Raw genomic sequence first — 22,187 nt, 5'->3', positions numbered from 1 at the left:
ATTATTTACCCAACTTTTAGCTTTTTCAGTATAATGTAAAAATGTCTCACTACTATAAGAAGATTAATAAACAAAGCAGAAAAGACTGCTTATAAAAAAATACTTTAGAAACCCTGTCCTTTTGATTAGTAACCAGTCCTTCTATCAGAAAAACTTCAAAGTGCTCTCTAAACATTGAATTTTCATCAGTGATGCTGCAAGCCTTAGCTCTCATCTTTCATGCTTACCATGCAATAACTTCAAAAGGATAAAAAGAAAGAATGGTAATCTCTCAAAGCACCACTGTGCTAGGGTCAGTCATCTTGTCTTTAGTTATCATGCATTCACAAGCAGATAATTGCTTCACTACATTATGCTTTAATAAATATAGTAATTAACATTTTGTTACAAAAAGAGAAAAAAGCCAATAGTCAAACCATTCAGAAATGAAATCCAGAGCCCAGGGGATTTCTAAAAGAAAATGAAAAAGAATTAGACAGCGTCAAATATAGACCTCTTCAAAGGGAAAGAGATCATTTAAACTTGCCTTTTACTTACTGAAATACATTCTGCATATTTTATTGTTTTTGTCATCTTGCTTGTTATAATCCAGCCAGTGAATGTTCAAAGAACATAAAATCCTACAAATAAATAAATGGAATATGAGTGAATTGACAAAAAACCAACAATTAAGATCAAGAGTCTTACATGGAAGCTTTGATTATATAAGGCAATTATGTTTCCCAGTGGTGTTCCAGGAACATGTGATTTATCAGGAGGAGAAAAATCAGAAAGTTTAAGTTTCATGACACTCACATATCTAATTAGCAGAGTTTAAGTAACCTGGAACGGAGAAGGCAATGGCAACCCACTCCAGTACTCTTGCCTGGAAAATCCCATGGATGGAGGAGCCCGGTGGGCTGTAGTCCATGGGGTCGCTAAGAGTCAGACACAACTGAGTGACTTCACTTTTCACTTTCATGCATCGGAGAAGGAAATGGCAACCCACTCCAGTGTTCTTGCCTGGAGAATCCCGGGAACAGCGGAGCCTGGTGGGCTGCCGTCTATGTGGTTGCACAGAGTCGGACACGACCAAAGCGACTTAGCAGCAGCAGCAGAAGCAGTCTCAAACAAAAGACCAAATTACTTGTGAATACTTGTGAATTTTGCTGTTTGGATCAGGGAATATCCTCCCACCAGCAACTTTCTAAAGATTTCTGACCACAAGGTAATAAAATGGAGACAGCATTTACAAATTAAGAACATAATTCTTGGTGACAAATTGTTTTAAAAGCTATATTGGCCAAGGGTGAGTGATAGTCACTCATTTATGTCTGACTCTTTGTGACCCCATGGACTGTAGCCTGCCAGGCTCCTTTGTCCATGGACTTCAGGCAAGAATACTGGAGTGGATTGCCATTTTCTTCTTCAATATTGGCCAAGAGCAAAGTGCAAATATTTTATAATATTATGGTAAAAAGGAAAAGAAAAGCAATGGATGGAATGCTGTCTGATAGTCTCAGTGAGTATGTTTCTCTCTCAGACCCTGGAGTGAAAAAGTTATCTTTTCAGATAATTGGGGCGTTACTTCAATCAGTGCTACAGTGATAAGGAATTGTTGGCATTTTTGCCATCAGCTTGTTATTCATACATAAAATATATATGTAGGGCAGATTAAAGTCTTCCCTGGTGGCTCAGTGTGGTAAAGAACCCGCCTGCCAAGCAGGAGACACAAGTTTGATTCTTTGGTCAGGAAGATCCCCTGGAGAAGAAAATGGCAACCCACTCCAGTATTCTTGCCTGGGAATCCCATGGACAGAGGAGCCTGGCAGGCTACAGCCCAGGTGGATGCAAAAGAATTGGACATAATTTAGCAACTAAATAGCAGCAGCAGCAGGGCAGATTAAAGGTGATATATTTTTAATATAAACATTAAAAAAGGAGACTAACCAGAAGGCCAAATTAAGGCTTTGGGAAAAGGGTGGGAGTATGTTTATATGCATGGTATGCTGCCGCTAAGTCGCTTCAGTCGTGTCCGACTCTGTGCGACCCCAGAGATGGCAGCCCACCTGGCTCCTCAGTTCCTGGGATTCTCCAGGCAAGAACACTGGAGTGGGTTGCCATTTCCTTCTCCAATGCATGAAAGTGAAAATTGAAAGTGAATTTTCTCAGTCATATCCGACTCTTAGCAACCCCATGGACTGCAACCTACCAGGCTCCTCCCTCCACTGGATTTTCCAGGCAAGAGTACTTACTGGAGTGGGGTGCCATTGGTATGTTTGGTGTCAAAATACAGAATGGTCAAAAAATAGAAGGGAGTAGGAAGTGACAAATTAAAAGCCTTGGAGAAGGCAATGGCACCCCACTCCAGTACTCTTGCCTGGAAAATCCCATGGACGGAGGAGCCTGGTAGGCTGCAGTCCATGGGGTCGCTAAGAGTCAGACACGACTGAGTGACTTTGCTTTCACTTTTCACTTTCACGCACTGGAGAAGGAAATGGCAACCCACTCCGGTGTTCTTGCCTGGAGAATCCCAGGGACTGGGGAACCTGGTGGGCTGCCGTCTATGGTATCGCACAGAGTCGGACATGACTGAAGTGACTTAGCAGCAAACAGATAAGGAGAATGGAAAAATGAAAATTGTATGTGGTGACAGGAAAGATCGACTGAACTTGGTTACATTTATAGATGAAAACGGAAATTAAGAGTAAGAGACAGCTTAGTATAAAAGCCTTGCACTCTGTGTATTGATATTCACTCTGCCTCTACTCATGATAGGGAATCAATAAGTTAAAATAATTTCTCTAAAGCTGCTGTCAGAAAAAATGCTACTATATTTATTTTTGATTAAACTCTAAGTATCTATGAGTGCCATCACCAAGGAATTATTTTTAGTTAATATAACTCTCAAATGTCTCTAGAAGAGCCTAAGTAAATAGGACTACATTTTTTGCCCACAGTAGCACATATTACCATAACTGTAAGATTTAGGATCCTAAAGCCTTGAAGAATAACATGAGAGGAAGAATGAAAGTTTACTTTAAAATTCCATGAACTTTTTTGAGTGCAAAACCTGAAAAATGTAAGCAATGAGGGAAAAATTAGAAGGAAAGTGGGGAACAGAGAAAATCAGGTCAGGGTTTGGTACAAGTATTACTTGACTTCTATTCTTTCATCACCAATCTAGAAGAAAATCTTTTTGATGAAATTGTTAAATTGAGAAGAAAAGACAAAGACATCATATCTTTGTAATAATAGAAACTGCTACATATTAACTCATCTCTGTTTACTCATGTACCTGTGTACTTACTGGAAGGGCAAGAAAATTGTACTTTTCACATTTTGAATATCACCTGACTCCTTGGTAAGCAATTAAACAACCTTGAACCTTACCCAGGATAAATAATGTGATTATTTGTGTTTACATATTTTTCACTGAAAGTGAAAATAAGAAAAAGTTGAAAGTCAAAAGAGAAGGCTAACTCAAATATTGAGAAATGATGAGTAGGATGTAGATAGGGAATCCATCCTTGAGAAGAGGGAGTTTGAGGGCCACTGGAGGAAGGCTACCCAATATGAATGCAAGCTGTTACATTCTGACTTCTAAACACTGTTGGCCACAAACTAGCCTTTCGTGTATAAAACTGACTCCGTGGGGTAAAAACTATGTGAAACAGGATGGCTCTATAATAACTGACAAGTGAAAAGGCAAGAAATAAACCACCTCAGTCTTTAAGACCACACTTACAAAGAGAAAGCAAGCACCAATCATGGCTGCTTTGACTGTCACATCGAGGTCAGCAGGAACATGAATCCCAAAGTTGTCAGCATTGGTGAAAACATCATTCACGAAGCCTGACCAGTACTTGGAAATCTTTCCAATTGTAAGTTTTTCGTTAATGGTCTTCACCTTTGAAAAGAAAATAAGAGGCTGTAAATGTATACATGAAACCTATGATTTTACATTTCTCCATGTTTACTTCATGAGATATAAGAATAATTTTATTCATCATCTTTAAATGACAATTCAATGGCAATCATTCCTTTGTATAATCTTAGGTTTGTAAATTTAACTTTCAAGTTTATTATTCAGGAATTTTGCTTTTCTGACATTTTTTAAACCATCATAATCTCTTTTATTCTCCTTTCTGTATGCAGATTGAGAATTTAACTTCAATAAGTAATTAAGGCCGGACTGCCACAAGATGGCAGCAGGTACATAGTTTCAATTACATAGTCTAACCATGATGATAATCCTTCTACCTGAGGTCCGCATTTTAAATCTGAATTCTTCATGTGAAAAAAGAAAGAAAGAAAATATTTTTGAGAAAGATTTTAGAGGAAATTTTTTAGATAAAATAAATTTCCAAGTATAATTTATTTTTTATTGCTAAGATTTTATAATTGCTAATTTGCTTAAATATTATCAGTTCATTTCAGTCACTCAGTTGTGTCTGACTCTTTGCAACTCCATGGACTGCAGCATGCCAGGCCTCCCTGTTCATCACTAACTCCCAGAGTTTACTCAGACTCTCGTCCATTGAGTTAGTGATGCCATTCAACCATCTCATCCTCTGTCATCCCCTTCTCCTCCCGCCTTCAAGTCTTTCCCAGTATCAGGATCTTTTCCAATGAATCAGTTCTCATGAGGTGGCCAAAATATTGGAGTTTCAGCTTCAGTATCAGTCCTTCCAGTGAATAGTTCAGGACTGATTTGACTGCTTGGATCTCCTTGCAGTCCAAGGGATTCTCAAGAGTCTTCTCCAACACTACAGTTCAAAAGCATCAATTCTTTGGTGCTTAGCTTTTTTTATAGTCCAACTCTCACATCCATACATGACTACTGGAAAAGCCATAGCTTGACTAGATGGACCTTTGTTGGCCAAGTAATGTCTCTGCTTTTTAATATGCTGTCTAGGTTGGTCATAACTTTTATTTCCAAGGAGCAAGCATCTTTTAATTTCATGGCTGCAATCACCATCTGCAGTGATTTTGGAGTCCCCAAAAATAAAGTCTGCCACTGTTTCCATTGTTTCCCCATCTATTTGCCATGAAGTGATGGGACCAGATGCCATGATCTTCGTTTTCTGAATGTTGAGTTTTAAGCCAACTTTTTCACTCCTCTTTCACTTTCATTAAGAGGCTCTTTACTTCTTCTTCCTGCCATAAGTGTGGTGTCATCTGTGTATCTGAGGTTATTGATATTTCTCCCAGCAATCTGGATTCCAGCTTGTGCTTCATCCATTCCAGCATTTCTCATGATGTACTCTGCATAGAAGTTAAATAAGCAGGGCTGCAATATATAGCCTTGAGATGCTCCTTTCCTGATTTGGAACCAGTCTGTTGTTCCATGTTCAGTTCTAACTGTTGCTTCTTGACCTGCACACAGATTTCTCAGGAGGCAGGTCAGGTGGTCTGGCATTCCCATCTCTTGAAGATATTATCAGTCATTGCTTAATTTCATTTTTATGTTATACTCAGACATTTACAAGGTCATTCCTTTATAACTAAGCTAAGTCCTATTTTTCATTTGAAAAACTTCTCTTGACTAATGTACCACATAAATTCAGACTAATATTTTGACATAAAAAAGTCTATAGTTCTTTTCAACTAGAAGGAATCTAGAATTAAACTATCCAGTATTCATTTGCTTGCCCTGTTTCTCATTCAAAGGTTTAAAGTGATATAAACTTTCACTTTCTGTGTGGAAGTAGAAGATAGAAAGTAAAGGCAGTTACTTAGGTCATCTCTATACCATAAATGGGATTTATGGTGGCTCAGTGGTAAAGAATTCACCTGCCAATGCAGGAGATGTGGTTTGATCCCTGGATAGGGAAGATCCCCTGGAAAAGGAAATGGCAACCCACTCCAGTATTCTTGAGTGGAGAATCCCATGGACAGAGGAGTCTCTTTGCCAAAGAGTAGGACATGACTTAGCAACTACAAAACAATACCATAAATATTAAAACTCTTAAGTACTCCTCAATTATAGGGCTTATTTTTATTCTTTACTCTTAGGAAAGTTATGCCAAGAATTTTTGGAGTTATGACAGCCCATTTTGTAAAATGTACATTGTATTCTAGGTGAGTTGTGTTTCCTGAAATCCTGTAAACTTAATATCCTATATGAGATATACATGAATGACTAGAGTGAATAAACAAAAAAGAAATACATACTTTATTCCTCTAATATTTATTTCTAGGAAAAACCATTAAGGAAAAAGGAAAAGAGGGCAGCAGAGGATGAGATGGTTAGATAGCATTACAGACTCAATGGATGTGAATTTGAGCAAACACAAGCTGGAATCAAGACTGCTGCGAGAAATATCAATAACCTCAGATATGCAGATGACACCACCCTTATGGCAGAAAGTGAAGAGGAACTAAAGAGCCTCTTGATGAAAGTGAAAGAGGAGAGTGAAAAAGTTGGCTTAAAGCTCAACATTCAGGAAACGAAGATCATGGCATCTGGTCCCATCACTTCTTGGGAAATAGATGGGGAAACAGTAGAAACAGTGTCAGACTTTATTTTTGGGGGCTCCAAAATCACGGCAGATGGTGACTGCAGCCATGAAATTAAAAGACGCTTACTCCTTGGAAGAAAAGTTATGACCAATCTAGATAGTATATTCAAAAGCAGAGACATTACTTTGCCGACTAAGGTCCGTCTAGTCAAGGCTATGGTTTTTCCTGTGGTCATGTATGGATGTGAGAGTTGGACTGTGAAGAAGGCTGAGCGCTGAAGAATTGATGCTTTTGAACTGTGGTGTTGGAGAAGACTCTTGAGGGTCCCTTGTACTGCAAGGAGATCCAACCAGTCCATTCTGAAGGAGATCAACCCTGGGTTTTCTTTGGAAGGAATGATGCTAAAGCTGAAGCTCCAGTACTTTGGCCACCTCATGCGAAGAATTGACTCATTGGAAAAGACTCTAATGCTGGGAGGGATTGGGGGCTGGAGGAGAAGGGGACGACCCAGGATGAGATGGCTGGATGGCATCACGGACTCGATGGACGTGAGTCTGAGTGAACTCCGGGAGATGGTGATGAACAGGGAGGCCTGGGGTGCTGCGATTCATGGGGTCGCAAAGAGTCGGACACGACTGAGCGACTGAACCGAACTGAACTGAACTGGGAGATCGCGAAGGTGATACGGAAGCCTGGCATGCCGCAGTTCATGGTGTCGCAAAGCGTCAGACACCACCTAGCGACTGAACAAAGCTGTTAAGATATTTCATATTCTTGCACACTGAATTTGCAAGTGCTTACTGTTTTCTGATTTACACACATACGTTTATATGAGAATAGATTGTTTTACAAAATGAAGTTAGCAAGTCTTATTTACATAGCTTTTAAATTAATGATATTTTAATGGAGTGTGCTCTTGAGATCAGAATTGGGATATGTTACCACCAGGCATATAGGAAAGAAGATGTAATTTCAGTGATTCTAACTAAATATATTTGCTTTATACCATAGGTGCTGTAATTCCACATACATCAAATTTTTGTAGTATGTTCTAAAAAAAAATTCTTGAACTTATGTCTCTGGATTTATGAGTTATTTTTGGCATGTACAATATTACTTATTCCATTATTTCACCAGTATATTATTTTCCGAATTTATTTCAGAAATATTTCATGATTTGTACATTTAAAAAATTGAATTATGTTGCAAAAAATCAGGACCTAAGTGAAATAGTCCTTCATTTGTCAATCGTACCTCAAAATCCACATCGCCAAAACAGCCACATGTTGCACAAGGACCAACGATTTTCAAAATATCTTCTTTGTTTGCATTTTGGATTGTGAATTTAGGCAGAAAGGGGTCCCACTTCTGTGCAACATAACCAACTATAGAACCAGGAGGGGCTTGGATTTCTAACTGTAGGAAGAGATAATAATAAAATAAAATTTCCTAAGGTTATTGTATTTTAATTTTATCGTAATGTCTGCTTACTTCTAAACAGTATATAAAAGATTCTAAATATCTGCTTCTATGCTATACTGGATTTTTAAAATAATTTTTAGAAACAACGAAATTCACTGTATAGATATGTGTTCCTCATGATTCAGTAAAAGTCCATGTCTTTGATCTTCATTCCCTAAGGAAAACCTACCCCAGGCCTGTCTTCTGACCCTGGGATACTGGCTTCTTTGCCACGTTTGTTCCAAGTACAATAGTTGGCCAAGCATTGAAGTTGTTTCTTATGATATACTTCATATTTATCCCCTCTTGGTTGTTGTCACAGCACACATCTATTTTTAAGCCTCGCTTCTCGATTCTTATAATTTTTTTTCCTCTTCTATTTGTCAACTTCAGCTTCTCTGTGCTAACAAATGCTTCTTGCAGAGTTACAGTTGTTACACACCAATGTGATTTCTGTTTCATTTTGTCCAAAGCATTAAAAGAATATCATTTGCATTTTCAGAGCTGACTAGTATTTTGCCCCATTATCATTCATCCCCCTAACTTCTTAATTATACATAATGCTGTATTTCAACATATTTATTTAGCCAATTCAAATACTTTGTATTAATAAAATATGCTGGAAGTGGGTGAAAATGATGAATATTGTTTGCTTTTAAATCAAGCCAAGTCTCCATCATCTGATTTGCTTTTGTCTTTTCTTATTTGTTAAGTTCATAGTTTTATGTGCATGTCTGTAGGGTTTTTGGATAGACAAAGGTATTTTCAACAAGACTTCTTAGAATTACATAGATTTGTTCTAGGATCACTTCTAAAGTAATTGATTTGATTTCAACTGAATTAAAAATATACTAATCAGTATTAGGATGCATCTTATGTTTAATTTATGTGATGGGATTAACTGTCAGAAATGTTATAATGGGTGTATATTCTGGGTTATACTGACTTTAGCATCTTGGGGCATATTAGATATTGAATATCCCCAGTAGAAGAATAAAAATTCTTGGGCTGCCAGAATTTGAGTACCTTAGCAATCCTATCACTTGACCAGATAATTGCCTATAAAGAGTTGCAGAATTAGCTTCAACATATATTGTGAGAAACTTCTCTACTTAAGGAAAGTTCCATATTAATATTTACTTTCCACTGTGCTAGGTAGAGTATTTATACACTGGTCCTCCATAAAGAAATGGGTTTGAAAACAGATACTTGGATCAAATCCCTCTTATGATATATTCCAGATGTGAGATCATAGGTGAGGCACCTCTAAGCCTCAGTTTCCTCCACTGCAAAATGTAGAAAGTAAAATCTATTTCTTCTCACTTAGAGGTTCCTGGTATCAAAGAGATCAAAGTATATATTCCACATAAACTTAACTGCATCATGTCCATAAAAGTTATTACTATAGATTTACTAAAAGGTATGAAAATCTATTCTATATTAAAATATAATAATCAAATGATTCCCTCTAGAAGACTAGCATAGTCTTTGCTGAACCTTGAAGTTTGTCATAAATGGGTAAATGGAACATGAGATTCTGTTCTAAAAATATTACTGACCCAAGAGATTCCTTTAGGAGACTTTAGTATCACTCAGCACTCGCTGAACTTTGTACCAATGAGAAGACGAAGAATAGATCTGCTTAGTGGTGGAACTTACAGATATTACATAGCCAATACAGAGATTCAGGAGGATGTGTCTCATTTAAGTGATGCATGAGCTGTCTTTCCAAATTAACACCACAGAAGCCACTATAGTTTTTCATTGGAAATGGAAAAAAAAATATTAGTGAATCACCAAATTCTTAAACTGTTCTGATCTTAAAGGAGCAGCATTCTAATCCAACCAATTGAAAGGTTAATGGCCTTTTATTACCAGCTGAATGTCATTTATTAAAGAAATAATTGCTAACCTTTCCAACTGTGGAAAATAAAAGCACACCCAGGTAAGTGACTAACCTCTTGTAGGTAGCAAGGGCACCAGCAGCTGTTACACCTCAAGGGCCTGTTGACTGTAATCACCTCTTGACCTGAGTTATCGGTGATCTTCAGAATGCATGATCGCAGAGTGGAACAGAAAGTACGGTTGAAGCAGATGCTTTCCTCCGCTGCAAAGTATATTCTTTGTCCCAGGCTGTTTTTAATCTCATATTTGTTGGCGGTCTCAGTGCCTAGTATCACTGACAGAGAAAAAAAAATTTATTAAAATCATGCTACTGCTTATTATCAAAACTTCATATGAGTAAAAATGATAGTGTTATTAGAAGAAAGCAGCATGACTGATTAGTTATTAAGTACATGGTATCTTCTTCAGACAAATCTATTTCTGTACTCTAAATTTTGAGGATTTAGCCATAGAAATCAAAGTAGACTCTGTGAACAGAGCTGTGCAACTGATAAATTTTGATTCCAGTTATATGACCTACTTGGACAGTTGTAGTACTTTTCAACTAGGGAAGCAATGCTCTAAAGAAGGATCATACTCAAATTATTCTGTCATTGTTATAGAATTTACTGGGACAACTCACAGTGATACTAATGATTCCGTCTAAAAATCTATCTGGTACTATATCTACAGCTTCATGCTATCTATTTATTTCAATTTTGACATATTTTAGGCATTATCTATAATATTAAGGACAAACATACTCAAGTAATTTGAGTATTCATCATTATAAATTTGTGCCCTGTTAAATGATTTGGTTTTTGATGAATCACTGACAGTATGATAAAACAATAGAACTTTATTTTGATGGCTTTTTGTTGGTCTCAGCCTCAATTTCCATGTCTGAAATTGTTAAGAAAATTTAAATTATTAGCAGCCATGGAAATGACCAAATAGTGTTTATTACTTCAAGATTAAAAATAATGTTACATTCCTAATGACAATATCATCAAAGACTTGGGGAGTTTTATGCTTTTAGGCTTATCTATATCAGACTAATAATTTTACTTTCAGTGGGAGACAGGTCCAAGAGGGAGGGGACATATGTATACCTATGGCTGATTCATGCTGGTGTTTGATAGAAAAACAACACAATTCTGTAAAGCAATTATCCTTCAATTAAAAAATAAATTAAAAAAAGAGAAACCTTTCCCAGAAAAAAAAATAGACCTAGTGCTCTTTTTGATTTAATTCTATCCTAAACATTTAACTTTATAAAATACTTAGTTTAACAATTTTAATAATTACAGAATGTACTTACTTCCAAGAAGCTCCACCTGCTGGTGTATAATTATCAGGTCTAACTGTTAAAAGATGACATGAAGGAAATAAAAAGTATTACATCACAGATCTTTGAAAACCTTTCCAGCTATTACTATTAACCTGTTTGCTGGACTACATGAAATTAGGTGTTTTTCATGTTCTCTGCGGAAAATGGTGGAAAACAACTCACATTTTATAATGAAGGGAAAAAAAAAAGCTAACTTGGTTTTTACTCAAGTAAAAATTACAAGAACCTTGAAAATTTCAAAGCAAAATTGCTCTAAATAAGAATAGGAACTGTGGTTAGCTCTGTGTTTTTCCTGTGGTAATAAGATAGCTCTTGGAAATTATACCAATACCCTTGAGAATATTTTTAAACAGTTGCTGAATAAGAACGCCTATAAGGTTTTAAACTTCTTACTCTCTCTTTCTTTAAAAGAAATGAACCCAGAGGATACAAACAGTAATGGTCTGCACGCTTGGCCGCTCCTCTCAGCCCTAGCTCTACTTTCACTCTGCCGTGTAGTAACTCATTCCTGATTGGGATGAAAGGTCTGTTAAAGCTGAGAAAGGCTATTCTTTAATTTCTTTTTTCAGTCACACTTTTATTTGAACTAAGGGAAAAAAATCCATCAATCCTGTCAACAAAATACCAGTTTAAGCAGAAAAGAGTTAGCTTCTAAATGCATGACATTTTAGAACTTGCCTATGCAATTAGAAATGAAGTTAATTTACAGAGATAAATTAGTCGCAGGTAGCTGAGACATGACTGTGTTAAATAGAATACAATACAAATGGTTTTTCAAAGAAAATATTTAAAATATGTTCTTAGAATAAATTTTATCTGTGTATATTTTAATTTTCATATTCAGCACTTAAAGATTCACTAAGGTAAAATCATGAACACTGAATACAGTGCTGATTATTGCCTTTTTGAATGCTTCATTTTCTATTTTGCCTTAAAATTTTCACTTTATTTTCCTTTCACATTAACAAACTCACTGATAACTTTCAAATAAATGTAGTAATTGTTAACATTTGGAATTGATTGGGCAATCACAAACCCTGAAAATATTATCTTATTTCCTTCATTCTTCTTGTATATCCTGAGGTAGAGGTAAAAACTAGTATCATTTCTTCTTATTATTGATAAGAGTGTACATATGCCCTCCTTTCCAAGATTCACAGACATATTTTTTACAAAAATAATTTATGATATAAGATATTCTAGAACATATTTAAACAACTACGACTAAAGCTTTAAGAAATAGGAGTTTGTCTTTGTTATGTAGTGTTGTTAGTTCTGTTTTCCTCTTTGGAAGAAAAAGGCGGGTTGACAGAAGAGAAAGGACATGCACGATTATTTAGCAGTGGATTTATGTGGGTTCAAATGGTAAAGTATCTGCCTGTAATGAGGGACACCCAGGTTTGATCCCTGCGTGGGGATGATCCCCTGGAGAAGGGAATGGCTACCCATTTCAGTATTCTTACCTGGAGAATTCCATGGACTGTAGCCTGGTGGGCTATAGTTCATGGGGTATTGAAGAGTTGGACACGACTAAGTGACTAACACTTTCTTTTCCCCTATTATGTAGGCGTAACTTAGAGATGGAGAAGAAGTTTTAGGGTGTGAAAGTAAGGTTTGAGTTTAGGAACTTTGACTATTTATGTCATGGATCAAGTTTCAGCGCTGAACTTTAGAGACTATTGGTTGAAAAGGATCAATGTACATCTCTAACATCTAATAATAGTGGTTGTTTATTTAATGACTACCTTGAGGTAGTCACTGTGCTAGATATTTGACATAGTGTCTGACTTAGTCCTCACACACATCAGAGAACAGGTTATCATTACATGTACCATGTGAGGAAACAATCCCAGAGAAAGAAAGTGGTTTTGCTCAAGATCATAGAACTTGTAAGTGGTTCGACTGGGATATGAACCCAGGCAGTGATGCCATGGATTTCAGCTTGCTCTCTACTCTGCTGTACCTGCATAACTTAACTAATCTTAGGGACTGGGAGAAACAATTCTTCAGTGACACTGTGGAACTCCTGAGTACCTTTCCTCCCTATTTACTCGTATACTCACCCATTCTCTCTAATAACCTCGAATGTGATCTCTCTCTGTGGACAAACCTCCTGGATATGAGGGTCCTGGTTTTGGTTGTTCTTCTAGTTTCCTTTAAGTGCCCTGGGCCACTTATAAACTGTGATCCAAAAGAGCCGTTTTCATCTTTTGCTGTTAATTGATGAACCAGGAATTGGTGGAAACTTTAAACAGATTACATCCTGTATTCAGGTGTTAGACAAGCAGAGCACTCCTACAGTAAGAAAGCTTCAGAATGGACACCAAATGACAGCCTTGGAAATGTATGTATAATCCATATGTATAATTTATCAGGTTGACAGGTATCAGTGATTCCATTTAATATATGTATTGGGTTGGCCAAAAAGTTCCTTTGGATTTTTCCGTAAGATGTTATAGAAAAACCCATAAGAAACTTTTGGTCAACCGAGTACTTCAAAATGAATGGAATCTTACATGTGCCTTTATAAATTTTAACTGAGTACTCTGATCTGTAGGTGACTAAATAAAAGTCATCCTTTGATGCTTATAGGATAAAATATTATTGACTATTATGAATATGTTAATTTAACTTGGAATGAATATAGTTTGATCCCTGGGTTGGGAAGATTCCCTGGAGAAGGAAATGGCAACCCACTCCAGTATTCTTGCCTGGAGAATTCCATGGACAGAGGAACCTGGCGGGCTACTTTCCATGCAGTCACAAAGAGTCAGACATGACTGATGTGACTTAAGACAATCTATAATACATGAACAAAATATATGTATACACATACATATGTAAATATATACATTATACAAATATTTTTATATGTATGTGTATATAAACACATACACAGACACACATATTCCCTTCCACCTGGGAGTTTATTTTCAATTTGTTAGTGAAAACATGATTATCAATAGTTACTGGATAATCATGATTAAAAGAGTACGTGATTTTTTAAATATTTATATTGAGATTTTAATTTGGAAGCGTTTTTATTGAATATTTTCCTGTTTGTTTATTGAAGCATGCACTATTTTCAAATATTCATAATTTTATTGTGGTTTTTAGATAAAAGCTCACAAAATTCTTCGTATATCTATGTTTCTCAAACTGAAAGTATTAAACTTTTTAAATGCTTATTCATCCTGTTCTGTATGCACTGCTTTAAAGCAAATGTGTTTTTTTAGTATAAAGACTATAAAATCCATTCCCTTTGAAGGAAAATACCTACCAATTTGTGAAATATTTTTGTTTTCTGAAAAAGAGTACCAAAGGTATACATTTGGAAAATTGACTTTGTTTTAGAACTGAAGCCAGTGGGCTCATATCTCTATCAAATATGAAAAAAAAGTGTGTTCATGTCAAGCATCTGGCTCTGGGTATGTCATCGTTCATGGATGGAAGAAGAATATGTGATGGCCATATGTGATCATCAAACCCCAGCCCTCTGGCACTGGTACATCACTTTTATACTTGGCAAAACCTTGTCTGACAACATTCCCAAACAGCTTGCAGCAGTTAATCAACTCTAGTCAGCTATTACAGCTGATCCTTTCTGCAGATGGAAGATGGTAGGTTAGCTTTTCCAGCTCTTTTACATATCTCCCTGAGCTCTCCAGTCTCTAAAGTACATTTGTCTGCCAGTGGGTTTCTGGAGAAGGCATCTGCAATTATAAACATTTTCCCAGGAACATATGCTGTGTGCAGCTTAAACCCTATCAGGCATAACAGAAATCTCTTGGACCTTAAGGGAATTAACACAGAGATTTGATTTTGATAAAGGAGAAAGACTTTATAGTTAGAAAGAGTGCCAAACAAGCTGAAAATTGCAGCAGATGTGCTGACATCTCAATATTAGTGTATTTCTAATCGTGTGTAGGATAAATATAAAAGCATCAGTAATATATACAAGTATCAGTTGCAACTTATGTGCCATAAAATTCAGATGATATTTCTTGACTGATTTATTATAAGGCTTGAATCACTGCTTACCCTCCAATGACTAGAACAGTGACTATAGTAATATGATCTTTCAAGCAAATTGGCTCAGAAATGGCAACAGTATCAGAAGACAGTAATGCTAATTTGATAGCTTGATTTCTCTTGGATTTCCATCCACTTTTTGAGATTCAGTTGACGATGTTAAGCTCTCAACTCATTGAGAAAGTCTCTCCTGAGTACTTTGATCTTTAGCAATCTTTCTCTGCTCTTTTATTGTTTAGTTACTAAGTCTTGTCCAACTGTTTGCGACCCCATGGACTGTAGCACAGGCAGCTCCTCTGTCCATGGGATTTCCCAGGCAAGAATACTGGAGTGGGTTGCCATTTCCTTCCACAGGGGATCTTCCTGATCCAGGGATTGAACCTGTGTCTCCTGCACTGCAGGTGGATTCTTTACCCCTGAGCCACCAAGAAACCCTCTCTTCTCTGTACACCTGTCCAAATTAAAAGTGTATGTTTCTCTGGCTCTATTACCCAGCCTTGCATTTTTTGTCAACATTTTTTGTCTTTGCCAAAGAGATTGCAGAATGTTTGGGTGAGAGGAACTAGGTTTTATACCATTAAGTGCCTTGATTATAAGGCACTTAATTAATTATAAGGTACTCAATTAATATCCTTTAGTTAAATAACTGTAGGTGACTAGAAGTATTAGACAATTCCTCCAGGATTTAAATTTGCTGACACCTTGAGCAATGAGGAGAAGAAGGGTAAGATGCTAAACAGCTCAATCAAAAATGTTTAGTCTTCTCTCAGTGTCAGGTAAATAAGGAAAATAGAAGTTGTTATAAAAGAAGGCAAAAGTTTCTTGCCGAGTAATAGAAATAAGTAAAAGACAGATTGTATAATGCTTTTCTCACTTCAATAAGTTATTTGCTGAAGTTTTTAGTCTTGATTGGAGGGGAAGAAACCAAGTTTGTATTTGTCTTAAAGGGAAAAAAAACTTTGTAGAAATATAGAGATAAAAGCACCTGGCTTAAATATTCTAGACCAGGAGGGAGATTCCCTGGTGGAGGGGGACCCCGCTGCCATACTTGGTCCCCTGGATTGGAAGGTAAGATGTGAAGACCATGATCTGGGTCTGAAGCTCCAGGAAGAAAGCCAGGCAGACTTCTGCTTCTTTGGTTTTGTGCATCTGCAAGAGAATGACAGTTCCAGCCGATATGTAAATGTAGGCCATTTTATTTAGTCTGTCTTATAATATTTCCTCCTGCCTAATTCACAAGGTAGAGTACCTCCCACCTAGCCTCTCACTTCAGTATCTCCTAGCCTCTCCCTTCAGTGCCCCTTCCTTCATTTTCTATATTCACTGTCACCACCACTTCATCTTGAAGCCAGAGAAAAAGGAATGTAGTGGTGAGGAAAAGTTGGATAATTTGGGCAAAATAAATCATTTTAGAAAACATGTATTTTGAAAGCAAGTGAAACTTCTATTCAAAGAACTGAAAGATTATTAACTACAAATGGAAAATCAATGACCAAAGAAACTAGGCATTCTCTACTCATAAAAGGATGACCTTAGACATAGGTTTTGAATCATACTTAATGATTTTCGAGTATATTCTCCCTTCCTCAAATATTATGAAGTTGCCTCATAATATCCAAGATTATTTTGTCTCTTTTCATCAGTCATTCCACTATGCATAGATTTAATTCAGTGATTCTTGTACTTTAGCTGGCAGCAGAACCACCTGGCCTGCCTCTAAGTTGTTAGTAGTGTCTAGCTCTTTGTGACCCCATGGACTATAGACCACCAGTCTCCTCTGTCCATGGGTTTTGCCAGTTAAGGGAGTGGGTTGCCATTTCCTTATCCAGGGGACCTTCCCAACCCAGGAATCCAACCTGCGTCTCTTATGTCTTCTGCATTGTTCTTTACCTCTAGTGTAACCTGGGAAGACCAATAAACCATGTTGGAGGGCTTAGTAAAACACGCATTGCTGGGCTCACTCCAGACTTTCTGATTCAGTGGATGGAGTGGGGATGGAGCTTGAGAATTTGTGGTTCTAGTAAGTTCCCAGGTAAACTAATGCTGCGGGACTGACAATATATACATTGAGAACTAATGAGAATGTTTGAAACTAATTTATGAGATTCTTAAGGGCAATGTAATATCTAAATTTAGCTGTGATTTCTCAATATGCATCCAAAATCTTTTTTGACAGTGTAAATCCCTTTGTAGCTCATCCAACATTATAAAAGATAAAATAATTAGAAAATTCTAAAATGTTTGGCTTTGATTTTTCAAATAATCACCTGTTTTCTATATTATTGCCAGGTAAAATTGTTACTATTTTCATTGTCTCTTAGGTAGATATCTATTAGATTGAAATTTGGAAATTTACTATTTATCCTGCATTAGTCTGGAGCCCATGTAATATTATGTATATGACCTATAAGTGGTACATGCAAAATTCTTCTTTTTCATTAAAAATATACTTTATTACCTTTCTACTATTATTTTTCCCTTTTCTTCTCACATGACCACTTTGACTCTCTTCCTCATTAGATACCATTAATTTTTTCAAGACTTTCTGTGTTCTCATTTCTCATCTTTATCAAGTCAAATTGTCAGACATCTCACATGTGCATTCATTTCATTTACATGTTGCTATTTTAGATTGAATGTATGTATGTGTAGAGCAAGGTTCATGATAGGTGTTTTCAAATATCAGAGGAGCCATTATGAAGAAAAGTAACTTAGTGGATGAGATGGTGGGATGCATCATCAACACAATGAACATGAGTTTGAGCAAATTCTGGGAGATAGTGAAGGGCAGGGAAGCCTGGCATGCTGCAGTTCACGGGGTCGTAAAGACTCAGGCAAGACTCAGCGACTGAACAACAATGAACAACAAACTTAGACTGTTTTGAAGACCTATGAATGGGAAGGACAAGGAAAACTGGTTCTGGATTAATAGGAGGAAGATATTTATGACAGCTGCACAAGGATTTGGATGAGCATTCATTGTACTTATACTAAAATCGGAGTAACAGCTTTATAATTCACAGCAGATTTAAATGGTCTCTCTTAAGCACTGACCCCAAGTCCATGTAATTTGTGTGCGTGTCTGTTGAGGGGCAGTATTATTCTGAATCTTTTAAACCTCTAAAGAGTAAATTTGAAGAAAGGACTGATTTTCTTTTGAATAGTATTCATTCCTCTTCATTCATTGTTTCCCAAACATATCCTGTATGAGTACTTGAGAGAGATTAAAAAAAAATGGTGAACGAATATAGGCTCCAAGGTGTGGTCCTTTGGAAACTAACATAAACTGTTACTAGGAACAATTGGCTCATTAAGGTCATGTGTACATTTGATGTTAATGAGGGACATTAATTGCCAGATGATCCAATTATTTATTTAGCCATAAGGTTGTGAGAGTAGACAAAATGGATCTCTAAGATTATGCTAGTCTGTAACGTTTAGAATTTGGACATGCTTTAGGGGTGTGACTGAATGGAAACAAACTTGTCATTTGGCCCCATGAAAATAGACCCCCATACTGACAGTATTATAGCAATTTGCTTCCCTAACGTCCCCCATCCTGAACTTCTCTCAGATTTGGGATAGACACCAAGGATATAGGCTTCAGAATTCCTCTTGCTCTAGGGAAAGGGGCCTGAATGGGAACCTCTCCTAAGAGTGGGTAGCTGAGAAAACTGAGAGGAAGACTATGTGACCCTGTGTCAGTGGGAGAAGAGCGAATGCCACACTAGCAATAGCACCTGGGAAATAATAAAACGGTACACACATCCTTTCATTGGCAGTAGTGCCCAAAGCACTGTTGTTATTGACTTTCAGAGGAACAGAGACAAAATTGTGATCTGGGGAACACTAGTTTAAAATAATAAAGTTCAGAATAGTGTTTCATCTCAGAAATGGAAGTATATGGCTATTGAATAGTAAGGGACCTTTATGAGCTGCCAGAAATATTTTATATTTTGATCTTGGGTAGTGGCTACACAAGTGCATCCTGATTTTAAAAATCACAGAGCTTAAGTATGGTGCCTTTTATGCACTTAACTGTACACACATTATCCTTCAATTGGTAAAAAAAAAAAAAATATATATATATATATATATATATGCACATAGGGATTAATTTCTAATAACAACTGATAAAAGTTTATTAGGTTATCTTTTGTCAATTTTACTGTTAAAAAGATTAGCAAATTACTCCAATTTTATCTTGTAAATTATTTTGCTGTGACAGAATGTGGTGGGTTACTGAATGTCTGGCAACTGGTTCTACATTCCTCACATAGGTCTTTAGATTTCAAGGCGTTAAAGCACCATGGCCCAGATCACGTCCAAAGTCTTTATTAGCAAGTAGAGGCTCAGTCAGACACTGCTGAGAACACCATTCTGAGATCACTTGCTTGCTCTCCTGGGATTTCGGCTTACATTGGATCAGCAGAGCCTTTGAAGATCTAAACTGAAGCTTCTGTTCAGTTTAGATCATCCTGGGAATGCCTGTTTTTCTCAAACTTTAAGTTTGAGACAAACGTGTTGATAAATTGTGTTTGTTTATATTAGACTAGGGGACTTCAGACCACAGAAATATTTCTTCAGTTCTAATGGCATCCAATGCCCAGACTATCCTTTGATTTAGTGGTGCTGATGGAACTGCCTGCGAATGCCTGTATTCCCTGGGAAAATGCTAACTGCCAATACAGATTAATATGCCAGAGGACATCATGACAGTATAAATAATGTCTTTAAATCTATTTGAATAAAACTCCACAAAAATATGATAAAGTGACTTGCCCCCTGAAACAAGATTCCTAATTCAAAAGGAAATTTCATTTTTCACTTCTTTTAAGTTCTATAGGGTCTTCTCATAAATATTTTACCCACTTTATCTGTTAAATATTTTGACTGGGTTGCAGACACAGTGTTAGTTTTCTACTTAAAATTTTACCTCTAAAGTTTAGTCTTGAGCCCTTATCATTACTGAACATCACTGCTTTTTTTGGTAGATTAATCATATTTTGATCATAATATTGCTTTCTAGTCACAAGTTTCTTCAAAGACTACGACCACCAGTTGAAGAAGAAACTCCTTTGAATTTCTATCTGGCTTTGAATTTCTATCTACTCTTTTAAAAATGTATAACTAGCTTATAAATATTTCACATCCTCTGCAACTCTTTACCTTACAGGCTACAGTTGTTGCTGTAACTCTTACTTGATAAAGTGATGAAATGTTTCGGACTGAGTCTTAGTGTCTTAAATGAAGGAAAGAACGTGCCAAGATTTTGTCTTCAAATATAAAAATGAGACACATATATTAAAATTCATGATTTTGAAGTTTCATGTCTATATTTTACAATTTGCTTGAACTTTCCCAGTGATACTCAGAGACTAGTGTACAGTGACAAAAAGTGAAAAAAAAAAAATACTTCCTTTGTTTCAAGTTAAAAAGCAGCCTAAGTGTGTTTTGACAAAGGAAGCAAATAAGTACATATTTCTCTGATGTGGATCATTAATTTAATTTAGGATATTTTAAATCGGTGGACTCTGTTAATCCTATTTGTAATTAGGTTAAAAGGTTTCCACCAATTATACTGATCACAATTCTTCATGATAAAACTGTTCATTAGAGCCTAGAGTTTAATGGCTTCTTTTGATAATGGAATGAAAACACATTATAATTTCATTTTTATATCATTTCACAAGCGCTTTTAGTGAGATTGCAACTCATTACCCAAAAGCAGCATATCCCTTTTCTTCTGAAAAGTTCTTTAAGGGAGACAGCACTAATGAGATTTACATTTTCAGGGATGTGAGGAGAATTTACCAGTCCCCTCTCCCAAAGTCTTTAACTAATCTGTCTGCCTAAATTAGTTTCTGTTTAGTTTTTATATATAATTTACCATCAAATAAATTTTCAAAGATTTTTGCCTCATTGTTCAGAAATATTTGCTTCTAGTCCATTAAATTTACTAGGATCTCCTGAGAACACACATTTAATTCTCTATAATAAATGGCTGTATCACATATTTTAAATAGCAGATAGGAAATTATAAAATATTGAACTACAACACTTTTAACTTATATGTGAAAAGTTTTCTACCAATCTCTTTTAACTGGAAATATCAACTTGTGTTTGGCATTAAATATTCCCATTCTAAATTTTTCTCTGCAACTTTTCTCATTAAGTCACTAGGTTTATATTTATGATAACAAAAATATTGTTTACATCTTAACTTTTGGATTCTTTTAGGTAGAGTGGGTTGTTTTTTTAAAAAAAATTTATTTAATGCAACATGCTCTTTGGCATTGAAAGTTAAAAACTTTGAAGTTCCAAAGAACTAAATGACAGGTTTTAAAGTATCAATCTCACTGATTGTAAAACCTTACAACCTATATTTTCAGTCATAAGGGAAATATTATTAGCTGCCTATATTTACTCTTACCTTTAGAGGCCATGAATATGTCTGAGTCACTGATCCAAAGGCAGCCAGGTTAAAAGAAAGGCTCTTCTTGTTGCAGCAAAGAGAAACACAGCAGGCATAGAACTTCAGATGGTGTCTGCTTCTTGTCAGCTTACGAACACCAGAGGAAGGGAGAGCCTCGTAGCTTCTGGAGTGCTGTGTTTTATCATTTTGAACAACAGGGGGAGACAAAGCTATCATCAAAAATAAACACTACTCACAAACCATCATCCCACTTGGTGGCTGAAGGACTAATGGGAAAAGAATAAAAACCCAGGAAGGAAAATAATGCAATACTTATTTTTATGGGCCTTATTTCCACTTAATGTTTAAAAATTATTTCTTGAAATATGTATATTTTTCCCTCACTGCTATAGCAGAAATATTTTGTTTTTCTAATTTCTAGCAATCTCCTGTAACAGAATCTGTGATAAAACATTCTATCACATGTAGGTTTCTGACAGTTCTAAAGATATTTTTAAAATTTTGTAAATGTTTGGACAGTCATATTCTTATATTTTCTCAGGTTTTCTTCCCACTCTGTCTCCCTGTAACAAACAAGAA

General features: G+C 36.2%; 1 protein-coding gene across 2 annotated transcripts; it reads right to left on the bottom strand.

The window, feature by feature from the left end:
* Positions 1 to 345: 345 nt before the first annotated feature.
* On the bottom strand, positions 346 to 21,737 carry PLSCR5 (phospholipid scramblase family member 5). 2 transcript variants are annotated; one of them, XM_052641561.1, is made up of 8 exons: positions 21,606 to 21,737; positions 16,158 to 16,321; positions 11,111 to 11,153; positions 9,864 to 10,084; positions 7,699 to 7,860; positions 3,728 to 3,889; positions 538 to 620; positions 353 to 450 (listed from the first exon to the last, which is right to left on the bottom strand). In XM_052641561.1, exons 1-7 carry the CDS (start codon positions 21,616 to 21,618, stop codon positions 582 to 584), a joined length of 804 nt encoding a protein of 267 aa, XP_052497521.1. In that variant the 5' UTR covers positions 21,619 to 21,737; the 3' UTR covers positions 353 to 450; positions 538 to 581. The 2 variants fall into 2 exon arrangements, with proteins under 2 accessions (XP_052497522.1, XP_052497521.1); XM_052641562.1 differs by lacking the exon at positions 11,111 to 11,153 and having other exon boundaries at positions 346 to 450.
* Between the last annotated feature and the right edge of the window lie 450 nt (positions 21,738 to 22,187).

This window comes from Budorcas taxicolor, chromosome 1, assembly GCF_023091745.1.
Source record: "Budorcas taxicolor isolate Tak-1 chromosome 1, Takin1.1, whole genome shotgun sequence".
In the NCBI taxonomy this organism is placed as follows: domain Eukaryota; kingdom Metazoa; phylum Chordata; class Mammalia; order Artiodactyla; family Bovidae; genus Budorcas; species Budorcas taxicolor.
The sequence above is the reverse complement of the archived record's forward strand: the minus strand, read 5'-3'. Positions and strand labels throughout refer to the sequence as shown.

Excerpts from the sequence above, each read along its gene's own strand:
- PLSCR5 (XM_052641561.1), bottom strand. Across the intron at positions 11,154-16,157 it reads GTCTAGAATATTTAAGCCAG|TTAGACCTGATAATTATACA; the intron begins GTGCTTTTATCT and ends ATCTTTTAACAG. Across the intron at positions 10,085-11,110 it reads GCAGGTGGAGCTTCTTGGAA|TGATACTAGGCACTGAGACC; the intron begins GTAAGTACATTC and ends TTTCTCTGTCAG.